The 24,779-nt window shown below is 41.2% G+C and overlaps 1 protein-coding gene across 5 annotated transcripts; it reads right to left on the reverse strand.

The window, feature by feature from the left end:
* On the reverse strand, positions 1-24,779 carry rnf8 (ring finger protein 8, E3 ubiquitin protein ligase). 5 transcript variants are annotated; one of them, XM_035758298.1, is made up of 9 exons: positions 24,548-24,778; positions 9,748-9,876; positions 9,220-9,665; positions 8,548-8,761; positions 4,573-4,662; positions 4,401-4,490; positions 4,163-4,270; positions 673-877; positions 1-444 (listed from the first exon to the last, which is right to left on the reverse strand). In XM_035758298.1, the coding sequence occupies exons 1-9, from the start codon at positions 24,671-24,673 to the stop codon at positions 236-238; spliced, it is 1,617 nt and encodes a 538-aa protein (XP_035614191.1). In that variant the 5' UTR covers positions 24,674-24,778; the 3' UTR covers positions 1-235. The 5 variants fall into 5 exon arrangements, with proteins under 5 accessions (XP_035614191.1, XP_035614193.1, XP_035614194.1 ...); XM_035758300.2 differs by having other exon boundaries at positions 666-877; XM_035758301.2 differs by having other exon boundaries at positions 266-439; positions 24,548-24,779.

Raw genomic sequence — 24,779 nt, forward strand, 5'->3', positions numbered from 1 at the left:
TGAATGAAGAAACTTTATTCCGTTTCAATGGGAAAATAAATGAACACACAAAAAAAAAGACATTGTTACCAAATATATGAACACTAACGTAATTTATTGTACAATATTGAGTGCCTTAGTTTCCTGTCAAGGACGGGCTTTTTCCTCTGCACTCTCCACGGCCGTCTGACAACCTTACAGGACAATGCGTGTAACAGAAAGAAAAGTCACGTGAAACACCCCAATGTCAAATTGGCTAAAGATCGACATTGTCTACATCTGAATCATCACTGATATAAGATGCAGGGCTAGAGCTCCAAATGATGCTCCCTTCCAGGGAGATGACGGAGCTGAAGCTATCCATGAAGAGGTCACTGTTACTGCTGCTGCTACTACTGCTACTGCTGCTGCTGCTGCTACTACTACTACTACTGTCGTCGATCACCATCACCTCCTCTGGCTGGGCTGTGTGGAGAGACAGTAGTAGAAGGCACTATGAGAGCCCTTCAGACCCACTGACCTGGGTCGTGGTCGGTAAGGCACACTTGTAAACTTACTTTGATTTGACTTATCACACAAACATCCATCCATCCATCCGTCCTTCCATCCATCCGCCACATCTTCACCCATGAATTCCAAGGCTTCCCTCAACAACTTCCACAAACTTAGGAGTGGGGTGAACGCACCTCTCACCTTTCCTCTCAGTGATGAGCACCAGGCGTCTCTGCTTCATATCTGGGCTGAGCTGCTCCACCATGCGATCGATGCAGTTGTCCAGCACCAGCGAGCGAGTCTGAGACAGGATGGCCTGCCGGCAGATGGGGCACTCGTCCTTCCGCTTGCGCCACTCACTGATGCAGTGCAGGCAGAAGCTGTGGGCGCAGTTAAGGGTCACCGCCTGTAGGGGATATATGAACGAAAGATCGAAACCAAACAGCTCGGATTAAAGGCTAACAGCATTCAAAATTCCATTTTACCTGTGGCTTGTATCATATTATACTGTAAAAGTGATATTTTCTGGTTAAAATTAGGGCTAGGCGATATATCAAATGAATGTTTTAGCGTGATGTTCCAAATGCCTGTATTGCATTTTTTAATATAAGAGTGTTCTGTCTCTTTTTAGTCTCATATCGTTAGCTCCTTCTGTGCTGTGTGCACCTTCCCACTTGCGGACACCAAGCCCCTTGCCCTGCCACTCACAACAATGATGAAAGATACACTTCTTGTTGTCAGAGAGGAAGAAGGTCAAGGGATACATTGGGATTTTGGCACTTTCTCAGAGTCAGGTGAACTTGTGGATACCATTTCTATGTCTGTGTCCAGTATGAAGTAAGTTAGAGGTAGTTTTTGCGAGCCAATGCTAACTAGCGTTACCATAGACTTCCAGTCATTGCGCTAACGCAAGTTAGCAACGACCTTCAAACCTCACGCAGAGAAATAAAAATGGTATCCACGAGTTAATCTGAATCTGGGGAAGTAGATAAAGGGCCTCACTGCCAAAATCCCTTTAAACTATTTGCATTGGAGGTTTGGTCCAACAAAATAGTTCATATGGACACCAAAATGCTTTGACATTCTACTGTAACAGTTAAGAAAAAGAAAAAAAAGGATATTGTTAGAAAGGTTGTGTTTCAACTCCCAAAATGTAGAACAAAGCTGACCCTACTAAACCAAGAGTATCAATGAACATGATTGCTCAGTTTGTTGTGTGCGGCGGCATTGCAGTACTGCTAGCAGAATTGTAGACAGACTTATGTGCTAGCAGTCTAGTCTGTTTTATAAAAATGTGCAATGAGCATAAAACACATTTAAATTATGAATTGGCAACTTGTTCTCATTCTGAGAAATAAGTATCTTCTTTACTAGGTAGGCCACTTGATTTCAATATCTTAAAGTGAACAGGCTGTGTTGTTCAAACAGTTGAAGATGGACAGGAGGGTGTATTCATAACAGTTCAACTGTCCTACCTCATTATCAAGCAAATAGATCCAAGTTGCCAAGACTAAATATTAAAGACTAGCTGGCTACTCACTAGCACATGGGCTTTTACTTAATAGATTTATTATGAGACCTATGTACATTTTCTAGAATGCCTGCTACAAGAAGTTGGTCATTATTAGTGGATGTGCATTGGTCTGGTTACATTACATTTTCATAGAGACTTGAAAGGTAGATCAGCAGTCTAAGGCACTGCATCTCAGTGGCGCACAATTGGCCCAGCGTCGTCAAGAGTTTGACCGGGGTAGGCGGTCATTGTAAATAAGAATTTGTTCTTAACTGACCTGCCTAGTTAAATAAAGGTTCAATAATGATTATATATACACTGCTCAGAAAAATAAAGGGAACACTAAAATAACACATCCTAGATCTGAATGAATGAAATATTCTTAAAAAAATACTTTTTTCTTTACATAGTTGAATGTGCTGACAACAAAAATCACACAAAACTTATTAAATGGAAATCAAATTTATCAACCCATGGAGGTCTGGATTTTGAGTCACACTCAAAATTAAAAGTGGAAAACCACACTACAGGCTGATACAACTTTGATGTAATGTCCTTAAAAAACAAGTCAAAATTAGGCTCAGTAGTGTGCGTGGCCTACACGTGCCTGTATGACCTCCCTACAATGCCTGGGCATGCTCCTGATGAGGTGGCGGATGGTCTCCTGAGGGATCTCCTCCCAGACCTGGACTAAAGCATCCGCCAACTCCTGGACAGTCTGTGGTGCAATGTGGCATTGGTGGATGGAGCGAGACATGATGTCCCAGATGTGCTCAATTGGAGTCAGGTCTGGGGAACGGGCGGGCCAGTCCATAGCATCAATGCCTTCGTCTTGCAGGAACTGCTGACACACTACAGCCACATGAGGTCTAGCATAGTCTTGCATTAGGAGGAACCCAGGGCCAACCGCACCAGGATATGGTCTCACAAGGGGTCTGAGGATCTCATCTCGGTACCTAATGGCAGTCAGGCTACCTCTGGCGGGCACATGGAGGGCTGTGCGGGCCCCCAAAGAAATGCCACCCCACACCATGACTGACCCACCGCCAAACCGGTCATGCTGGAGGATGTTGCAGGCAGCAGAACGTTCTCCACAGCATCTCCAGACTGTCACATGTGCTCAGTGTGAACCTGCTTTCATCTGTGAAGAGCACAGGGCGCCAGTGGCGAATTTGCCAATCTTGGTGTTCTCTGGCAAATGCCAAACGTCCTGCACAGTATTGGGCTGTAAGCACAACCCCCACCTGTGGACGTCGGGCCCTCATACCACCCTCATGGAGTCTGTTTCTGACCGTTTGTGGTCTGCTGGAGGTCATTTTGCAGGGCTCTGGCAGTGCTCCTCCTGCTCGTCCTTGCACAAAAGGCGGAGGTAGCGGTCCTTCTGCTGGGTTGTTGCCCTCGTACGGCCTCCTCCACGTCTCCTGATGTACTGGCCTGTCTCCTGGTAGCGCCTCCATGCTCTGGACACTACACTGACAGACACAGCAAACCTTCTTGCCACAGCTCGCATTGATGTTCCATCCTGGATGAGCTGCACTACTACTGCTACTTGTGTGGGTTGTAGACTCCATCTCATGCTACCACTAGAGTGAAAGCACCGCCAGCATTCAAAAGTGACCAAAACATCAGCCAGGAGGCATAGGAACTGAGAAGTGGTCTGTGGTCACCACCTGCAAAAACCACTCCTTTATTGGGGGTGTCTTGCTAATTGCCTATAATTTCCACCTGTTGTCTATTCCATTTGCACAACAGCATGTGAAATGTATTGTCAGTGTTGCTTCCAAAGTGGACAGTTTGATTTCACAGAAGTGTGATTGACTTAGAGTTACATTGTGTTGTTTAAGTGTTCCCTTTTTTTTGAGCAGTGTATATTGTTTTAAAATCAGGAGGTTTAAACGGGTGGAGTTTTGGCTTGTCCGGTGACATAAAAAATAGAAAAATAAAGAGTTCCAAGCCTCTCTGCCAATAACAGATAAAAAGGATTTGATATTGAGATAAAAACAGCCGCATTGGGCCTTTACCGTAACCTTTCGTTGTGATAACATTGGAATTAGAGATTGAGATTACAGTACAGTCTTCCAGTTAGTAACTATACTCCCAAATAGAGATGTAAACTTAACTGTACATGAGACTTATTGATATCCAATGGGAACTCCATAAAACGGTCAAAATATTTACCCTAATGAAGAGCTCAGAACAAATGATGCATTGAAGTTCGTTCTCCAGCACCTCTGTCATTTGTGTTACCACCTCCTCCTTTTGAGTTCTCGCCCTCTCCTTCTCTTCCTGCAAGACAACACATTGGTTTGAAACCTAACCAATTTATTTTAATCCAGGCATGTCAAGTGAAGACAATTTCATTCAAACGAGTTAGGAAATTCAATTGAGTGAGGAAGTCACGCTGAAGGTAGCTTACCTTTGTCACCTCTAGCTCTTTGTCTTTGGCCTTGAGGACATCCTCGAAGCCTTGTCGAGAGAGTGCAAGTTCCTCTATGACTTTTCTTTGCTATATCGATTGCAACAGATTCAAGATTGGTTACACAAATACAAGTGTCAAGCATTTAATACAAGAGCTTAATGTTGTTTACCTCTTGCAACGCCTCCTCCAGCTGCTTTTTTAAACCCTTCTCCTCCAACTGTTTTTTTAAACCCTCCTCTTCATGCTGTGTTTTTTGCACCTTTAAAACAACAAACATTTGCCAGTGTTAAATGAGTCATCGTTCTGGAGCACACCTTGATCATTATCAAATACATATTTGCTCTACTATACACTCAAATACGTTTGTGTAAGTTTCCTCCTGAAAGGTCTTGTCAGAGTCATATAATATATACAGTGCCTTCAGAACATATTCATAACCCTTGACTAAATCCACATTGTTACAGCCTGAATTCAAAATGGATTAAATGTTTGTTACACACAATACATCATAATGACAGTGTTTTGTTGTTGTTGACATTTTAGCAAAGTTATTGAAAATGCAGAAATCTAAATTTACATACAGTAAGTATTCATACCTCTTTGCTATGACAATCCAAATCATCCTTGAGATGTCGCTACAACCTGTGGCCAATTCAATTGTTTGGACAAGATTTAGAAAGAAACACACCTGTCTATAAAAGGTCCCACAGTAGAAAGTGCATGTCAGAGCAGAAACTATACCAATGAAGTCCAAGGAACTGTCCATAGCTCTCTTGTAATGAGGCATACAGGACCAGTCTAAAGTTTGAACACAGACTCATTTCAAGGGGGTTCTCTTTATTTGGACTATTTTCTACAATGTAGAACAATAGTGAAGACATCAAAACTATGAAATAACACATATGGAATCATGTATCAACCAAAAAGGCATAGAGAGTGCAAAGGGTGGCTATTTGAAGAATCTAAAATATTTTGATTTGTTTAACCAGCTTCATGAGGAATGCTTTTTCAGTCTTGAAGGAGTTTCCACATATGCTGAGCACTTGTTGGCTGCTTTCCCTTCATTCTGCAGTCCAACTCATCCCAACCCATGAAGAAACTTTATTCAGTTTCATTGGTGGGGGGGAAAAAATACAATTTGGGTCGAGGTCAAGTGATTGTGGAGGCCAGGTCATCTGATGCAGCACTCCATCCCTTTTGTTCTTGATCAAATAGACCTTACACAGCCTGGTGTGTTTTGGGTCAATGTCCTGTTGAAAAACAAATGATAATCCCACTAAGAGCAAAACGGATGGGATGGCATATCGCTGCAGAATGCTGTGGTAGCCATGCTGGTTAAGTGTGCATTGAATTCTAAATAAAAATCAGTGTCACCAGCAAGGCACCCCCACATCTCCATAATTCACGATGGGAACCACACATGCATAGATCATCCATTCACCTACTCTGCGTCTCACAAAGACAGTGGTTGGAAACAAAAATAGCAAATTTGGAGTCAGACCAAAGGACAGATTTCCACCGGTCTAATGTCCATTGCTCGTGTTTCTTGGCCCAAGCAAATCTCTTATTCTTATTGCTGTCCCTTACTAGTAGTTTATGTGCAGCAGTTCAACCATGAAGGCCTGATTCACACAGTGTCCTCTGAACAGTTGATATTGAGAGGAGTATATTATTTGAACGCTGAAGCATTTCTTTTGGCTGCAATCTGAAGTGCAGTTAATTAACGATTTGAGGCTAGTAACTCTAATGAACTTATCCTCTGCAGCAGAGGTAATGCTGGGTATTATTTTCCTGTGGTGGTCCTCATGAGAGCCAGTTTCATCATAGCGCTTGGTTCTTGCGACTGCACTTAAAGAAACTTTCAAAAGTTCTTAATTTTCTGGATTGACGGACCTTCATGTCTTAAAGTAAAGGACTGCCGTTTCTCTTTGCTTATTTGAGCTGTTCTTGCCATATGGACGTGGTCCTTTAGGGCCATCTTCTGCATACCAACACTACCATGTCACAACAACTGATTGGCTCAAACACTTTAAGGAAAGAAATTCCACAAATTAACAAGGCACAACTGTTAATTGAAATGTATTACAGGTGACTACCCAATGAGCTGTCATCAAGGCAAAGGATGGCTACTTTGAAGAATCTCAAATGTATCTTGATTTGTTTAACACTTTTTTGGTTACTACATGATTCCATATGTGTTATATAGTTTTGATGCCATCACTATTATTCTACAATGTAGAAAATAGTAAACAAAATAAAAACCCTGGAATGAGTAGGTGTGTCCAAACTTTTGACTGGTACTGTATAAATGGGAAAGGGTAGAAAACACATTTCTAGAGTAATGAACATAAGAGCACAGTGGTTTCCATCATTGGTAAATGGAAAAATTATGGAACTACCCAGACTCTGCCTAGTGCTGGCCATCAGATCAAACTGTGCAACTGGTAGTGCTGAGCAATGTGCTTTGAGGTTGTTTCAGTTAGACAAAAAAAAAAAAAAAAAAAAAAAAAAAAAAGTTTTCGGTTTCAATTTAAAAAATGTACATTAAATGCACGATGCGGGTTGAATGCTGTAAAACAGAATAAAAACAATACATTGGTAACCTCATTGCTGCTATTCCTGCATTTCAGTTGAATGCCTCCTTGCACTTTCAATTTGCCTTCATTGCACATTTATACATCCCACTTAACATACATTGTATTTAATTGTTTCACTTGTACATTTTTTTGCATTCTTATACTTGCATTTCTGGTCAGATGCTAATTGCATTTCTTTGTACTGTACTTGTACAATGACAAAGTTGAATCTAATCGATGTAGAATATTGGCCAAGCTCTCCACCTATTTGCATAGTTCATTCTGGATATGATTGATCTCTATAGAAACTGTGCAATGTGCACATTGAGCTCACAGAAAATACCCTGAACAAAATGGAATTCACAGAAATAAAGCAATTAGTTGTTTAAAACCCTAGAAATTAGACATTTGAGTTGATCGCTCAGCACTAGCAACCAGGCAAGGACCTTGATCAGGGAGGTGACCAAGAAGACAATGACCACTAACAAAACTACAAAGTTCCTTGGCTGAGATGTATCTCTTCGGGCCTCCCGAGTGGCGCAGTGGTCTAGGGCACTGCATCACAGTGTGCCACCAGAGACTCTGTGTTCGCGCCCAGGCTCTGTCGCAGCCGGCCGTGACCGGCACGCTGTGTTAAGAAGCAGTGCAGCTTGGTTAGGTTGTGTTTCGGGGGACGCATGGCTTTCGACCTTAAGTCTCTCCCGAGCCCGTACGGGAGTTGTAGCGATGAGACAAGATCGTAACTACTAACAGTTGGATACCACGAAATTGGGGAGAAAAGGGGGTAAAAATATATATTTATATATATACTTTTTAAAATGTATCTCTTTGGCCTGACTGCAAAGCGCTGTCTCTGGAGAAAACCAAGCACAGCTTATCACCTGTCTAACACCATCCCTACCGTGAAGCAAGGTAGTGGCAACATCATTCTATGGGGATGCTTAACAGCAACAGGGTCTGGGAGACTGGTAAAGACAGAGGGAACAATGAATTGAGCCAAATAAAGGGGGGTCGAAGGTTCACATTCCAACAGGACAATAACTTCAATGCCGGAATGGCTTCAGAAAAGTGGCCCAGCAGAAAGCCCAGACTTGAATCCCATTGGAAGACTTGAAGAGTGCTGTTCATTGCCACTCCCCATTTAACTTAACAGACAGTGCGAAAATCCCCAAATGTGCAACGCTGAAAGCTGTAATTGCCTCCAAAAAGGTGCTTCTACAAAGTATTGAAGGAGGGCTGTGACTATTTATGTAAATTGCATATTTATGCATTTCATTTTCAATATACATGTAATACTATTTCTAAAAGTGTTTTTACTTTGTCACTGTGGGCTACTGTGTGTAGATGGGTAAGGGAGGAAAAACTATTCAATCCATTTTGAATTCAGGCTGTAACAACATGTGGAATAAGTCAAGGCGTATGAATACTTTCTGAAGGCACTGATCACAACAACAAAAAAATAGGCTAGCAACGGGGTATAGGTCTGTACATTTTATGTGACTGGAGGATAATCTTATAAAAAGCAGAAATTCTGGATGAATCCCTGATATCCCCTTACTGAGGCTCACCTCCAGGCGGTTCTCTGTCTCACTGATGGACCTCTCCAACCTCTCCATCCTGTGCAGCTGGCCCCTCAGCATCTCCAGCTGGCTCTGCAGCTCCCTCACCTGCTCCTCCCGGTGGGGGTCATCCCGCTGTCTCCCCCCCTCAGCCTCCAGGGCATCCACCTGCCGCTGGGTGAAGTTCATCCGCTCCCGCAGCACCAGCATGTTCTGGCTGTACCTAGCAGCCAATCAGTACATTTTTGTTTATCAGTCTGGATGTTAATAATGAGAACACCTGGCTTTTTCTGCAAATCTGTCCTCCTTTCCTCTTTCATCGTGCTGATCTAGGGTTGCAAGATTTTGCTAACTTTCACAATTTCCCAGGTTTTCAGAAATACTGGTCGGAGGATCAGGATTTCCTGCTTATTCCTTTCTGACTCCAGAAATCTTCCTACCAGGATTTCTGGAAAAGTTATCAGAATTTTGCAACTCTTTGCTGATCAAAATAATAGACCTGGTGACAGCCAGCCTAATGATGAGCTTCCATCATATTTTTCCACCTGTCAAGTCTTTTCCAATCAGTGCTGACAAGGAAAGGAGGACTGATTTCTAGACAATTGAGAAAGGGACATATTCTCTTTCATATAGAACCTGCCCAATATGTGATAACTGTAGCAGCAGGAGACACAGACGTACATTTGCAGGCTGGACAGACTCTTGCTAGGACTGCTGGGTCTCTCTAGAGGAGAGTCCAGCCGCCGATGCTGCCGCATGCTGGGCCCGGCCTCCTCCCGTACCCTGGTCCCTGGCCTGTCCCGGGGCTCGTCTGTGGGGTAGGGCTGGCCCTGGGACTTGTCTGTGGCAGAGTGGCGGTAGAGCTTGGATTTAGAGGTTGAAGGCTCCAGTTCAGAGTTAAATTTCCTCTTCGTCTTCTTGATTCTGGATGTGGCGCAGGCCCCTTCACTTGGTCCTGTCACTAGGTAGGGTTTGATGTCCTCGAGGCGCTGCCGAACCAGTATGTACTCATACTCCACTTTGGTGCCGACGATGGGCACCCCCAACTTTATCGAGTCCCCAAGCCTCAGGAGGTGAGCTTTGTCCACAGGAATTCGTTCTCCGTTCACCCACACACCATTAAGGCTCTGAAAAAATAAACTGCTTACACTTTTTTTTAATAATAAAAAAACTATTTATTTTAAAGTTGGATAAATGGAGAAGCTGTACCTTCTTATCGGTCACCGTCCATTGGCCGCCGTCTTGTTGCTTGAACATACAGTGCATTCTGGATATCATTAGGGGGCAGCTTGGGGACACGAGCTGGTGAGTGACATTTAAGCCACGTCCAATTGTGACCTGAGACAAGAATGGAGCTTAGGAAATTTTCAGACAGTAGCGCGTTATACTTTTTTTGCATAATGTTTACAATAATATTTCTTTGCAGAGAGCAGAATAAGAGTCCATAGTTCTCTATGATAGAATAACATCACTAGAACATTTATCTGTGACATGTGGCGACCCGTCATTCAGGGCAGGTCAGGGCAGTTTTGTATGTTATTTTGGCATTAATAGATGTGAACTGACGTTACAAACAATTTAAAGCCACATACAAAAATGGTCTCTTTTTCTTGAGTAAAGCATCTCCAAAATGCAAGTGTTTCAACTAGAGGTCGACCGATTAATCGGAATGGCCGATTTCAAGTTATAACAATCGGAAATCGGTATTTTGGGGCGCCGATTTGCAGATTTAAAAAAAAACAACCTTTATTTAACTAGGCAAGTCAGTTAAGAACACATTCTTATTTTCAATGAAGGCCTAGGAACTATGGGTTAACTGCCTCGTTCAGGGGCAGATTGACAGATTTTCACCTTGTCTGCTCGGGGGATTCGATCTTGCAACCTTACAGTTAACTTGTCCAACGCAATAACGACCTGCCTCTCTCTCGTTGCACTCCACAAGGAGTTACGCGAATGCAGTAAGCCAAGGTAAGTTGCTAGCTAGCATTAAACTTATCTTATAAAAAACAATCAATCATAATCACTAGTTAAACACACATGGTTGGGGAGACACGTGATGCCGCGGAGCTGAGCAGACGTTGACAAACCGAGCTCTTCAAAGTTATTCTATTTTTACCTAAATAACAACGTTGAAACAATATTCTAACATCGGCTGATAAATTGTCAAGTACTTACCTTCCCAAAGAGCCATGGACCTCCGACCGAGAGGCAAGAAGGACGACCAAAACGTTGTTGATTCCCAAGATAACGATAACGCTACAGCTAGCAAGTCTAGCATTAGCCCTCATAACTCAGACGACAGTTCCAGACTGTTGCTCTCAGCAGCCTCTTGCGAGCCTGCCGCCATGCTGGCTACTCTCCTCCGGGAAATTCAGGATGGTAACAGAGGTCTTTCTCTGAAAATCGATAAGAAATCGGCTGAACTCCATTCTTCCATTGACGACCTGAAATCCTCCATGAATGATCTCCTTTTGAGAACGACTGAGGCAGAGCTGCGCATTAGCACAGTTGAAGATACCATCGCTAGAAATGACCATGTCTTGACACAACTGCAAAAGGACAATGCCTACCTCAAAAACAAAGTAGATCAGATGGAGAACCAGAGTAGACGTAGTAATATCCGTGTGGTGGGATTGAAAGAGGACTGCGAGGGCCGTGACCCGGTCCGTTTCTTCACTCAATGGATCCCGGAGGTCCTAGGCATAACCAACTCCACCAAGCCGCTGGAAATCGAACGCGCCCACAGAACATCAGCGCCGAAACCCCGGCCAGATGAGCCCCCACGAGCCGCCCTGATCAGGTTCCTCCGTTTCCAAGACAGAGAGAAGATACTGCAACTTGCAAGAGCCAAAGGGGACATCGCCATCGATGGGAAGAGGGTCAGCCTTTTCCCGGATATGAGCGCGGACCTCACCAGACGCCGCATGCAGTTCAGACCTGCCGCCAAAGCACTGAAGGGTTTAGGCCCACTGCTTTCCCCGTCATTTATGTTAATCTTTCGTAAAGAGACTCAAGCAGCCCGTACCGTGGGCAGTAAATATTCAGCCATAAATATCTATTCACAACATTTGTTTTCAATTTAGAGAGCTCGCAGGTTTTAGTTTAAGGTTTAGCTAGTAAGAGCAAGATGGAAAGCGAGCAGCAACATATCTCTACAAGTGTATTCATGTTTGATTGTTGTTCTAGTCTGACAATCGGGGTGGATGGGATTTTTATTATTTTTTTCTTCCTTTTTTCTACGTTTATTGTTTCCTTCCTAAAGAGACACACAGGTCACTTGTGCTCAAACCAAAGTTGAAACATTTCCTAATTATCTGCATATGATAGATTTCTATTCAGTTACATATTTGAAACCCAACCTATGCTTAATCCACTAAAATATGTCACATTCAACGTAAAAGGTCTTAACAGCCCGATTAAAAGGAAAAGAGTCTATACATACCTTAAGAAATTAAAGGCTGACATTGTGTTTTTACAAGAAACACATCTTACAGCCAGTGTACACAAGAAATTGAAGAGGGAATGGGTAAGACAAGTTTTTGCATCTTCTTTTAACTCCAAAGCCAGAGGAACTGCAATTTTGATAAGTAGACACATTGAATATTTATGCTCCTAACTTCGATGACCATATGTTTGTTCAGAATGTCTTCAGGTTGCTCAAGCACCACCAGGATGGCTACTGGTTGGAGGAGATTAATTTTTGCTTAGATACAGTTCTTGATAGGTCTTCTGATAAACCCTCACTTCTTACCAAAGCCGGCAAGCTCACCATGTCATTCATGAAAGATTTCAACTTACTAGACATCTGGAGACAGTTGCACCCACAGGATAGGGACTACTCTTTTTAGCCACACCCACACAAGACACACACACATAGATGACTTTTTACACAACTGTTTCATAGAGTGTTAGATGTCGAGTATCTTCCCAGATTGCTTAGTGACCATTCTCCTCTGGTATTATCAATCTCCATTCCTACCAAGGTAAATGGAGCATATAGATGGAGACTAAATTCTACACTTTTAAAGCAACCTGAATTTTGTGCATTCATCAAAGAGCAGATCAATATTTTTACTTTGACAAACAAACCCTCTGCTCCTGACAGCTTCATTCTTTGGGACACATTGAAGGCCTACCTGAGGGGACAGATTATTTCCTATGCTGAAGGGCTGAAGAAAAAACACGGTGCGGAACTGAGTGCTCTTGAATCTGAAATCGCCGAGCTAGAGAAAACCTACCAAAGAGGCCCGACTAAAGATCTATACAGGCTTTTGGTAAATAAAAAACTTAAATATAATATTCTGAACAAATATCAAGCTGAGAGGGCCATCACTAAATCAAAACAGCATTATTATGAGCTTGGAGAGAAAGCTCACAAACTATTGGCATGGCAACTGAAAGCAGAGGAAAGTAAGAGGACAATTAATGCCATAGAAACTCTCACTAAAGAGATATCTTTCGACCCTACTGAAATTAATAATACTTTTAAGAAATACTATGAAAACCTCTACACTTCCCAATCAAGCGATGATCTATCAGAGAGACTCCTTTCTCTCCTCTCTCAACCTCCCATGCCTGTCAGGGGAAGACAGCGAGTGCCTGAGTGAACACTTCAGTCCCTGAATTGTTGGAGGCCATTAAATCCTTACCTTCTAATAAATCTCCTGGGGAGGATGGCTTCCCTCCAGAGTTCTATAAAGAATTTAGGGAGCTGTTGGTCCCCTACCTTATGGAGGTACTTAAAAAAGCCAGAGAAGACAACTGCTTTCCAGAGTCCTTCTCTCAAGCAGTGATTACTGTAATCCACAAGAAAGGGAAAAACCCTCTAAAGTGCGCCTCCTATAGACCAATCTCTCTCCTTAACACAGATTGTAAACTGGTCACCAAGATGCTATCTAAGAGACTAGTCATGTCTTCCCCTGTTGGTCAATCCAGATCAGACTGTCTTCATAATTAATAGATTGTCCTCCAATAATCTCAGAAGGTTCTTTGATATAATTCACCTTGCTAACAAAAACTAAATACCTGGTGTCGCAGTCTCCCTCGACTCTGAAAAGGCCTTTGATAGGGTTGAATGGCCATACCTCTTTCGCGTCTTGGAAAAGTTCGGTGTTTGTAAATTTGATAAAATCACTCTACAAATCTCCTAAAGCTAGGATTGCTACCAATGGGATTACTTCCTCCTCTTTCCCTCTTTATATGGGGAACAGACAAGGTTGCCCAATTAGCCCCCACCTCTTTGCCCTCGAACCGTTGGCTGAGACTATTAGAACGTGCCCTGACATACATGGCTTTGAGGTGGGCCCCCATACCCATAAATTATCACTCTTTGCGGACGACCTTATCTTATTCTTAACAAACCCAGAACACTCCCTCTCTCACTTGCAGATCCTACTACAGTGTTATAGTTCTTTCTCTGGATATAAGGTCAATCTTGATGAAAGCGAAATCTTACCGTGGTCTGTCTTTGACCATCATACCATCAAGCATAAGTTTCCTTTTAGATGGTCGCCTATGGGCTTCACATATTTGGGCATAATGGTGGATGGTAATCTGAACAACCTCTATAAACTAAATCTGGCCAGTTTGTTGCAAAAGGTGGAGGCTGACCTTTGTAAATGGATGGACTTACATTGATTCTACCCAGTAGAGTGAAAGGTAATTAAAATTAATGTCCTGCCCAGGTTTCTATATCGGTTTCAATCTCTCCCTATCCCTGTTCCCGCAGCATTTTTTTCCCTCTCTCGACAAGCTGACCAGACGGTTTATCTGGCACGGCAAAACCCCTAGGGTTGGCCTGGATAAACTGACCCTTGATTACAGTCAAGGGGGCTTAAACCTCCCCAATTTTAGAATGTACTACTGGGCTGCACAGTCTAGGTTTCTGGCTCAGAGGTTTGACAATGGTCCCTCTCCCTCATGGTTGAACATTGAAAAGCTTGAGGTAAATGATGACACTGGGGCAGATTTGTTTTTACAAATGGGACAGAAAATCTATAAAAACCATCACAGACAACCCTTTAATCATACATTCTGTCCTGGCATGGTGCAAACTGCATGAGCTGTTCGGACAAGGGGGATTCCTTTCCCCTAAAACCCCTTTATGGAACAATAGATTGATCCCTATGTTTTTCCAGAATAGTAACTTTAGACCATGGTCTGATAAGGGGATCACTCTTCTGGAACATTGTTATGAGGAGGGAGTTCTTATGTCTTTTGATCAGCTGAAACAGAAATACCACTTGCCTAACAGGGACTTCTTTAGCTACCTACAACTACAAAACTTTATTAGGGTGACTCAAGGGACAATGGAACCTACCTAAGATGTCACCTATTGAACAACTCTGCCACGCAGACCAACCACTGTTCAAGACCATTTCCCGTGTTTACAATGCTCTTATGTCAGGACTAACACTGCCTGGGCTAGATAAACCCCGACTTAGATGGGAGAGAGATCTGGGTATTGATCTTGATGAGGATCTATGGAGTGACCTGTGCAGGGATGGGGTTACATCCACATTGAACTCCAGATACAGACTGATCCAGTTTAATTTCCTCCATCAGCTCTATATCACCCCATCTAGACTGCACAGGTTCAACCCAGATATCTCCTCCCTATGTTTTAGATGTGGCTCAGATGAAAGAACATTCCTCCATTCCACTTGGCAGTGTTCAAAACTACACGGTTTCTGGCAGGGGGTATGCGATACCATATCCTCAATTCACAGGGTTGCATTCCCTTTAGACCCGGAGGTCTGTCTACTGGGTAACTTTACTAACACCAATCTTAGGCAAAGCCATACTATAAAGCTAACAGAAATATTGCTAGCGATTGCCAAGAAATGTATTGCCTTGAAATGGAAATTGGATTCCTCCCTGCCAGTTGCAATGTGGCTTTCGGAAGTTAATAGTTGTATCCCTTTGGAGAAAATCACTTACTGCTTGAGGAATAAGTTAAAGACATTTTACAGAATTTGGCAACCTTTTGACTATATGGAGAATCTCCCCCCACATCTCATTGATTGAATCTATATATAATCCTCACATAATGTTTCACACGTAATGTATATTATGTAGCCTACGGCAGGTGATCCAATGTCTCGTTAAAAAAAAAGGTAATTTTAAATAAAAAATGTATTTTTTATTATTGTATGTTTGTTTATATAACTATAATTATAATTTATTTTTGTTACATTCGTCTGTTACTGTCACTGTCCTATCATTGTCTAATATCTTTTCACTTTTGTTTTGAATGTTCTTAATTGGAAAATGCAAAAATAAAATATTTTAAAAAATTTATGATGATATTACTAGATATTATCTAGCGTTTCCTGCGTTGCATATAATCTGACTGAGCATGCAAGCATACAAGTATCTAAGTATCTGACTGAGTGGTGGTAAACAGAAGCAGGCGCGTAAACATTCTAACAGCACTTTCATGTGTTTTGCCAGCAGCTCTTCGTTGGGCGTCAAGCATTGCGCTGTTTATGACTTCAAGCCTATCAACTCCCGGGATGAGGCTGGTGTAACCGAAGTGACATGGCTAGCTTGTTAGCGCGCGCTATTAGCGTTTTAAATGTCACTTGCTCTGAGCCTTCTAGTAGTTGTTCCCCTTGCTCTGCATGGGTAACGCTGCTTTGATGGTGGCTGTTGTCGTTGTGTTGCTGGTTCGAGACCAGGGAGGAGCAAGGAGAGGGACGGAAGCTATACGGTTACACTGGCAATACTGAAGTGTCTTATAAGAACATCTAATAGTCAAAGGTTAATGAAATACAAATGGTATAGAGAGAAATAGTCCTATAATTGCTATAAACTACAACCTAAAACTTCTTACCTGGGAATATTGAAGACTCATGTTAAAAGGAAACACCAGTTTTCATGTTCTGAGCAAGGAACTGAAACGTTAGCTTTCTTACACAGCACATATTGCACTTTTACTTTCTTCTCCAACACTTTGTTTTTGCATTATTGAAACCAAATTGAACATGTCTCATTATTTATTTGAGGCTAAATTGATTTTATTGATGTATTAAGTTAAAATAAGTGTTCATTCAGTATTGTTGTAATTGTCATTATTACAAATAAAATAAAAATCGGTATCGGCATTGAAAACTCATAATCTGTCGACCTCTAGTTTCAACCTAGCTCAGTGCTTGTGGTGGTGGAGCAGCAAGCGGAAAATATGGAGCGTAAGGGTTGGTAATGTTCTCTAGTTGCACTGTGATTGGCTCAGTGTTCTGTCACTCATTAGGGACATTACCTCACCGCACAATCTACAGGTAGAGCTCAAAAATTCAAGCCCCTTGAGTGCTGCCATAGAGTTACATTAGAAGTGCACATCCAAGAAGACTCAAGGTCATTTGCCACAGATAAAATGACATCAATTCAGTTTATAACTACCGTAGCCTTGATTAGACTGATGTCCAACCTCATACTTCTAAAAATCTTAGCTAGCAAGCAGTCATCATCATGAATCAAGTCGACAATCTACTGGCAAATCCTTTTCAATCCTTGTCATATGAAGAGAAATTACAGATAAAACTTAGTGCTCATCGGCCATAAACATTACACAACAAGCTGGAAATCGCAAATTCAACAATGAGTGGAAGGAATCAGTGGCTAACTGCAAGCGTTGCAAAGCAAATCACTAGCCTGCTATTCAGTGGTGGGGGTGTGTGGTCCAAGTCTGGGTTAAAGGCTCTCTTTTCTAAATTTAAAATAAAAACATTCAACACCATTGGCCATAAAAGGTTGAATACATTGGCCATGCTGTCAATCCAGCATGACTTCTGCCACGTTCAAATCAAAACAATTGGAAACTCAGAATTTGAAAATCTCCAGACTTCGGTGAGTTTAAGCCAACTGGGAACTCTGGGGGTGGGAGAGCTCCAAATCGGGCCTCTTTCTAGAGCGCCGACCTGAAGATCACTGACGTCATGATTCAACCTTGTTTATGTTGTGTAGTAAGCTGTCAGTAGCCCATGTGCCTCCCCCTATGTATGTAGTGCATTGACGACATCGGTCCTAGCTCGATTATTGTCTTAACCGAAATTACAGATGGCCTCTTATTCACTCGACCCCTTATGCCATAGTTTGTACATCTCAATTGTCAGTAGAAAATCCATTTGTTTAACTCCTCTAGGGTAGAGGGCAGCATTTGGAATTTTGGATGGAAATCGTGCCCAAATTAAACTACATTCTATTCAGGCCCAGAAGATGGGATATGCATATAATTGGTACATTTTGATAGAAAACTAAAAAGTTTCCAAACTGTTAAAATAGTGTCAGAGTATAACAGAACTGATTTGGCAGGCGAACAACTGAGAATGAATAGAAAACAACAATTTTATGCCATTACAGTATCCATTGACTTAGGACTCAAATTGCAGTTCATATGCCTTCCACTAGATGTCAATAGTCTCTAGAAATTGTTTCAGGCTTGTATTCTGAAAAATGAGGGATTAAGAGCAGTCTGAATGAGTGGACTCTGCCGTGTCACAGAGCTTTTCATGCGCGCGACCGAGAGAGTGCCTTTCTTGTTCAGTTTTTATATTGACAACGTTATTGCCCGGTAAAAACAACCCGAGGATTGAATATAAACATCGGTTGACATGTTATGGACTTTACGGATACAACTTGGATTTTTTTGTCTGCCTGTTGTGACTGCGTTTGAGCCTGTGGATTACTGAAGAAAACTGAGGTTTTTGGATATAAAGAGAGACTTTAATCGAACAAATGGAACATTTATTGAATAAATTAATGTCCTCTGAGTGCAACCATATGAAGATCAAAGGCAAGTTACTGTTTGTAATGATTTGTTTGCTGGGCGATGTCCTCAAATAATCGTACGGTATACTTTCGCCGTAAAGCATTTTAAAAATCTGACACCGTGGTTGGATTCACAAGAAGTTCATCTTTAAACCTATGTTAAATAGTTGTATCTTTTCTGAATTTTTATCATGAGTATTACTGTATTTGACGCTCTGCAATCTCACTGGATGTTGGCCAGCTGGGACGCTAGTGTCCCACATACCCTAGAGGTTAAGGCAGTAATAAAGGTTTGTTATCCTGTTACCCTCTTCACTAGCTTCCTGTCTAGCCATAAACTGTAAGGATTGGAGAAGGAGGAGTGTTTTAAGTAGGATGTATAACTGTGAAGTGAAAAATGTTTTGCTGTCCGATTACAGCTGTACAGAACCTTTGGGAAGAATTAAACTTGGTTAAAGCTTCTCTAGTGTCTGAGTTATTTACTCTGAAAAATAAGAACCTAACACCACATTAGAAACATATAATAGTTGGTTGCTGCTTTAGGGCACCTAGTGCTGATGTGAAATATCTTGATGTAATATGCAAAATGTTGGATAAGATATGAAAATAGGTAAATATATTTTTGGGGAGAAATGAATATAAAACATGTTTAACACCAACTGTCAAATAAGAAACATATATTTCTGTTGCCAAAGTATGTAAATTGACCCAAGTTATAACATTTCCAACAGCAGGGGTGGAAAAAGTACCCAATTGCCATACCTGAGTAAAGTATTGATACCTAAATAGAAAGTTACTCAAGTAAAAGTCACCCAGTAAAATAAAACTTGAGTAGAAGTCTAAAAGTATTAGGTTCTAAATATACTTAAGTATCAAAAGTAAAATGATTTTCAAATTCCTCTTATTAAGCAAAGCTGATGGCACCATTTTCTTGTTTTTAAAATGTACTGATAGTAAGGGGTACACGCCAACATGATTTACAAACAATGCATTTATATTTAGTGAGTATGCCAGATCAGAGGCAGTAGGGATGACCACATGTTCTCATGATAAGTGCGTGATTTATAATTTTCCTGCCATGCTAAGCATTCATCCTGTAAAAAGTACTTTTGGGTGTAAGGGAAAATTTATGGTGTAAAAAGTACATTATTTTCATTAGGAATGTAGTGAAGTAAAAAGTTGTCCAAATTTATAGTAAAGTCATGTACAGATACACACAACAACAAAAAACTTTAGTACTTTAAAGTACTTTTACACCACTGCCAACCAGAACGTTCACATCATCAACTTGTATCGATCACATTTTTACTAACATGGCTGAACATTGTTCTAAAGCTGTATCAGTGGCACTAGGTTGTAGTGATCATAACTTGGTTGCACTCGTTAGGAAAACAAGCTACCGATGGTCCGACAGAGGGTTCAATCAGGACTCATTTGTGGATGAGATTAAGAATGTGCAATGGTTAGAAGTGTGTTGTAAGGATGATCCTGAAATGTCACTAAATTAATTAAATGATTTGAGTATAGCTGATAAGCACGTCCCTAAAATGCACTGAGGTCAAACGGTGCCTCATGGATTGATGAGCTGAGAAATGTTGAATCATTACGTTATGATGCCAAAACAGCAGCAGATAAAGAAACAGATAAACAAAATTAAAGAAGGGTTTCGATCAGCACAAAATAAATGTATGAAGTGTGATGGGGGGGATGGAGAATGTTGAAGGCCATTCTAGGTAGGAATTATAACATGTCTGCCTCTGTTGAATCAGAGGGTATATTAATTACAAAACCACGACATAGCAAACTACTTTAATATTTTACAGGCAAAGTGGACAGGTCGAGGAATGCTATGATTCCAACTGATGGCTCCATGTCATATACCCTAATAAAAGATTGTATGATGACGGAGAGGCAACATATGTTTAAATTTCACCAAGTATAAAGGGAAGAGGTAGAAAGGATGCCGTTGTCTCTTTCACCTGGTACAGATAATCTTGACACCAAATTGCTTAGAGTTACAACTAACCAAAAATCTACCCCAATCCCTCAGTGCTTGATGTATGGGGTGTGCACAGAAGTCTGGAAAGAGTCAAAGGTTATTCCACTAAGGGTTCAAAAAAACCTGCATTCACTCACTGGTCCTAATAGTCGTCATATAAGCTTGCTACCTGTGTTGTGTCTGTAGAATTCAAGGATTATTTATCATGTAATGGTCTGACAACAGGTTTCCAGCATGCATACAAAGGGAATTCTATAAGTACGAGTGACTTCATGGGTGACTCACGGGTCACCTGGGTGACTTCATGATAAATGTCATGTAGCACACTCATTTTGGAAGTTATCATTCTGAAACTTTGCACAAGTACTGTTGCCCTCATGTTTTTCACTGAAATTGTCCCAATCAGCCTATCTGAATGTTTGTTTTGTCTTGTTCATTTTAAAAGGTGATACAACAAAAATAAAAAAAGTATGTTTTTTTTCCATTGTATTATCTAAACCAGATCTATTGTGTTATATTCTCCTACATTAAATTCACATTTACACAAACTTCAGAGTGTTTCCTTTCAAATGAAAACAGGAACATGCATATCCTTGGTTCTGGGCCTGAGCTACAGGCAGTTAGATTTGGGTATGTCTTCAGGTGGAAATGTAAAATAGTAGGGGAGTAGCTGTAAGAGGTTAACATGAGTCTTCAATATTCCCAGGTAAGAAGTTTTAGGTTGTAGTTATTATAGGACAATCTCTATACCATTTGCATTTCATATACCTTTGACAATTGGATGTTCTTATAGGCACTTTAGTGTTGCCAGTGTAACAGTATAGCTTCCGCCCCTCTCCTCACCGCCACCTGGGCTCGAACCAGGAACACATCGACAAAAGCCACCCTTTAAGCAGTGTTACCCATGCAGAGCAAGGGAACAACCACTCCAAGTCTCAGAGGGAGTGACGTTTGAAACGCTATTAGCGCGCACCCCGCTAACTAACTAGCCATTTCACATCGGTTACACCAGCCTAATCTCGGGAGTTGATAGGCTTGAAGTCATAAACAGCGCAATGCTTGAAGCATTGCGAAGAGCTGCTTGTAAAACGCACAACAGTGCTGTTTGAATGAATGCGTACGAGCCTGCTGCTGCCTACCATCGCTCAGTCAAACTGCTCTATCAAATCATAGACTTAACATAATAACACACAGAAATACGAGCCGTAGGTCATTAATATGGTCGAATCCGGAAACCATCATCTCGAAAACAGGAAGTTTATTCTTTCAGTGAAATATGGAACCGTTACGTATTTTATCCAACGGGTGGCATCCATAAATCTAAATATTCCTGTTACATTGCACAACCTTCAATGTTATGTCATAATTATGTAAAATTCTGGCAAATTAGTTTGCAATGAGCCAGGCGGCCCAAACTTTTGCATATACCCTGACTCTGCGTGCAATGAACGCAAGAGAAGTGACAATCTCCCCTGGTTAATATTGCCTGCTAACCTGGGTTTCTTTTAGCTAAATATGCAGGTTTAAAAATATATACTTCTGTGTATTGATTTTAAGAAAGGCATTGATGTTTATGGTTAGGTACACGGAGCAACGATGTTTGGGAATACCCCATCTAAGACAACCCAAGGACAAATCACCTTTACAGTTTTATATAGAGCCAAAACTGAATGGAGCTCTTTACCAATCCATATTTCTCAGGCAGAAAGTAAAGCCACCTTCAAGAAAGAAAAAATTAATTTCTAATGCGATAAACAATATGACTGGACAGGAAATAGAAACCATCAACTGAATGTTAAGTGTGTTTCTGGTCAGGTATTTTAATTGTCTATTTGTTAAATGTTTGTAAAGTAATTAGCTAATGAAGATCCTAATAAAAATTCACAAACACACACCCGGCTACCAGCGAAGCCTTGTCTAGCAGTGAAGGAGTTCATTCACCCTCTTACTGTATTTGGAGAAAAAAAAAACATAGCAGAGCCCCACCTGCCTTGAACAACGGGTCGCCACTGCTGGCATGAATCTAAAATGTATTTTTTGCTTCACCAAGATTTACATGCTAAAATCGCCACTGGTGACATGTACTGTATGTAAGGGTTGTCATTTAAAAACAAAGTATTTGTGTTTAGTGAGTCCGCCAGATCAGAGGCAGTAGGGATGTTCTCTCGATAAGTGGAAATTGGACCATTTCTATCCTGCTAAGCATTCAAAATGTAACGAGTACTATTGGGTGTCAGGGAAAATGTATGGAGTAAAAAGTACATAATTTTCTTCAGGAATGTATAAATAAAAGTAGTCAAAAATATAAATAGTAAAGTAAAGATATCCCCCCAAAATACTTAAGTGGTACTTGAAAGTATTTTTACCACTGTTAAGAGCTAATTGTATATTTTGCCTCCCGGAACAGGATGGTTGAATCATTATGTAAGACAAACATGGAGATGGAGGAAGCTTTATGATGGAGGAAGCTTGTCATGAAGTGCGAAGCGTCTTATGATGGAGGAAGCTTGTCATGAAGTGCGAAGCGTCTTATGATATGTCTAACGTTACGTAATTATACCTACGGAGGAGCGGCTTTTACGGAGGAACTTTGAACTCCCGAGTTGGTTTAAAATGTTGGACCTTGCCAAATGTTAAACTTGTGTGTGCCGAGCAGCACTAGAATAACAAACATGTCTTAAACAACGTTCTGTAGTTAATAAATCCAATGTGAAACGTGATAACTATAGTACCCTTTACTTGCATTGAAAAAGTAAATTCTCTAAACAGCAAATATAATTGTAATATGTTTCATAAACAGGTGTATACTAACAGCGAAATGCTTACTTACGGGCCCTTCAACAGCGCAGAATACAATACAGAAAAAACATGTATAGTAACACGAGGAACACATACACAATGAGCAATGATAGCTTGGCTAACATATAGATGGGATACCAGTAAGTTACCAAGTCAATGTGCAGGTGTACGAGGAAATTGAGGTAAAAGTTAGATCTGTAACAGGATAGACAAACAGTAGCAGCGTATGTGATGAGTGTGGAAGTGTGTATGTCAAATGTGTGCACGTGTAATTTATTAATTAAAAACTAGTAACGTTGTTGTCCGTACTAGGCTAGAGTAACCTATTCTTCAGAGGGTAACCTACACTGTACACACCCATTGGCAAATATAACGTAAACTCACCCCATTCCGTACAAATGTGCGCAACCGCAACATTCAAACGAGGCTACAAAGAAAACTAATGGGATTGTGGCGAATGTGTTGACTTCAAAATCGGGGGTGTGAACTAGGTTTCTATTCAAGCGTTGATCGACATGGTAATGGCTCTATAGTATTGGATGAAAAGTTAAAAACTGACCCTCCGTTACATCTTGACGTGCCATGTCGTAATGTACAGCACGCATAAAGCCACTATTTCTGTCTTACAATCTCTCTCCACAAGGTGGAGCACTTCTCTCATCCTTTAAAAAGAAGAACTGGACAGTGACTGGGGTAAGGGGGATACCTAGTCATTTATTTCGTCATCATTCTCAAAGCCGCTGTTTTACTTCTAAGATCACTTTAGCACCGCCCTAAAAACCCGATTCAAATTCAACACAAACTTTCAAATAGGTATGTAATGACACATTATATAAACTCTTTATAGTGTTTTATTTACATTTTAGAAGCTATAAGGTGATAAATTGGAGAGATCGAGTGGGGGGAAAAGACATTTCCCCACACGACATCGCTTCTTCTCACTGTCACGCATTAGTTTTGCTTCCCCACCCACCATTTTTAAAAAGACCCGACGGTGCTCATTGCCTGCTTGAATTATGCAGAAACAGGCAGAGTTTAGGTCATGTAATTGATTTTGTTGAAAAGGGGAGAAATTGTGCTTTACAATGGTATAGACATTACAGTTGATCTGGAAGTATTACGTTTTTGGGGCGCTAAAATAAGGGCAATTGTACGGACCAAGGCGATGTACGAGTTTACGTTAGTATTCCCAGCTGGCAGATGCTGGAATAAGTTTGAGTGACAGAGAGGGTTTTGCATATTGAACAAGTCTCAGCCCTTGACTACCATTTCGCATTCAAGAGGGATTTAGCTAACACTCTAGTTAGCTAGCTAGCCAGTAGGTTGAGGTTCAACTTTAGCACCAAACAGCTAACTAGTCAAAATGTACATACAACATGTATGTTTGATTCGCAGCTACATTTACTAACGGCTAAGTTAACTATCGTTAGCTAATTACTGTACCTCTGTATTCTCGAACAAGCGGAGCCAGTCCAAATCTTTCCCGACTCGTGTCAAACACCATACTAATTTCTTCGCAGATTCATCTTCCTCGGCTGTAGAGAAATTTGAGCTTTCTATTTGGTCCATTTTACAACATATTACAGCCAGATAGCTGAGCAAAATATGTTTCGTTTTCCCTTCTTGGGGGGTGACAGAGATTCAGAGGAAAATAAGTCACGTGACTTATATTTTA

The sequence above is a fragment of the Oncorhynchus keta genome, chromosome 19 (assembly GCF_023373465.1).
Source record: "Oncorhynchus keta strain PuntledgeMale-10-30-2019 chromosome 19, Oket_V2, whole genome shotgun sequence".
Taxonomy (NCBI): Eukaryota; Metazoa; Chordata; class Actinopteri; order Salmoniformes; family Salmonidae; genus Oncorhynchus; species Oncorhynchus keta.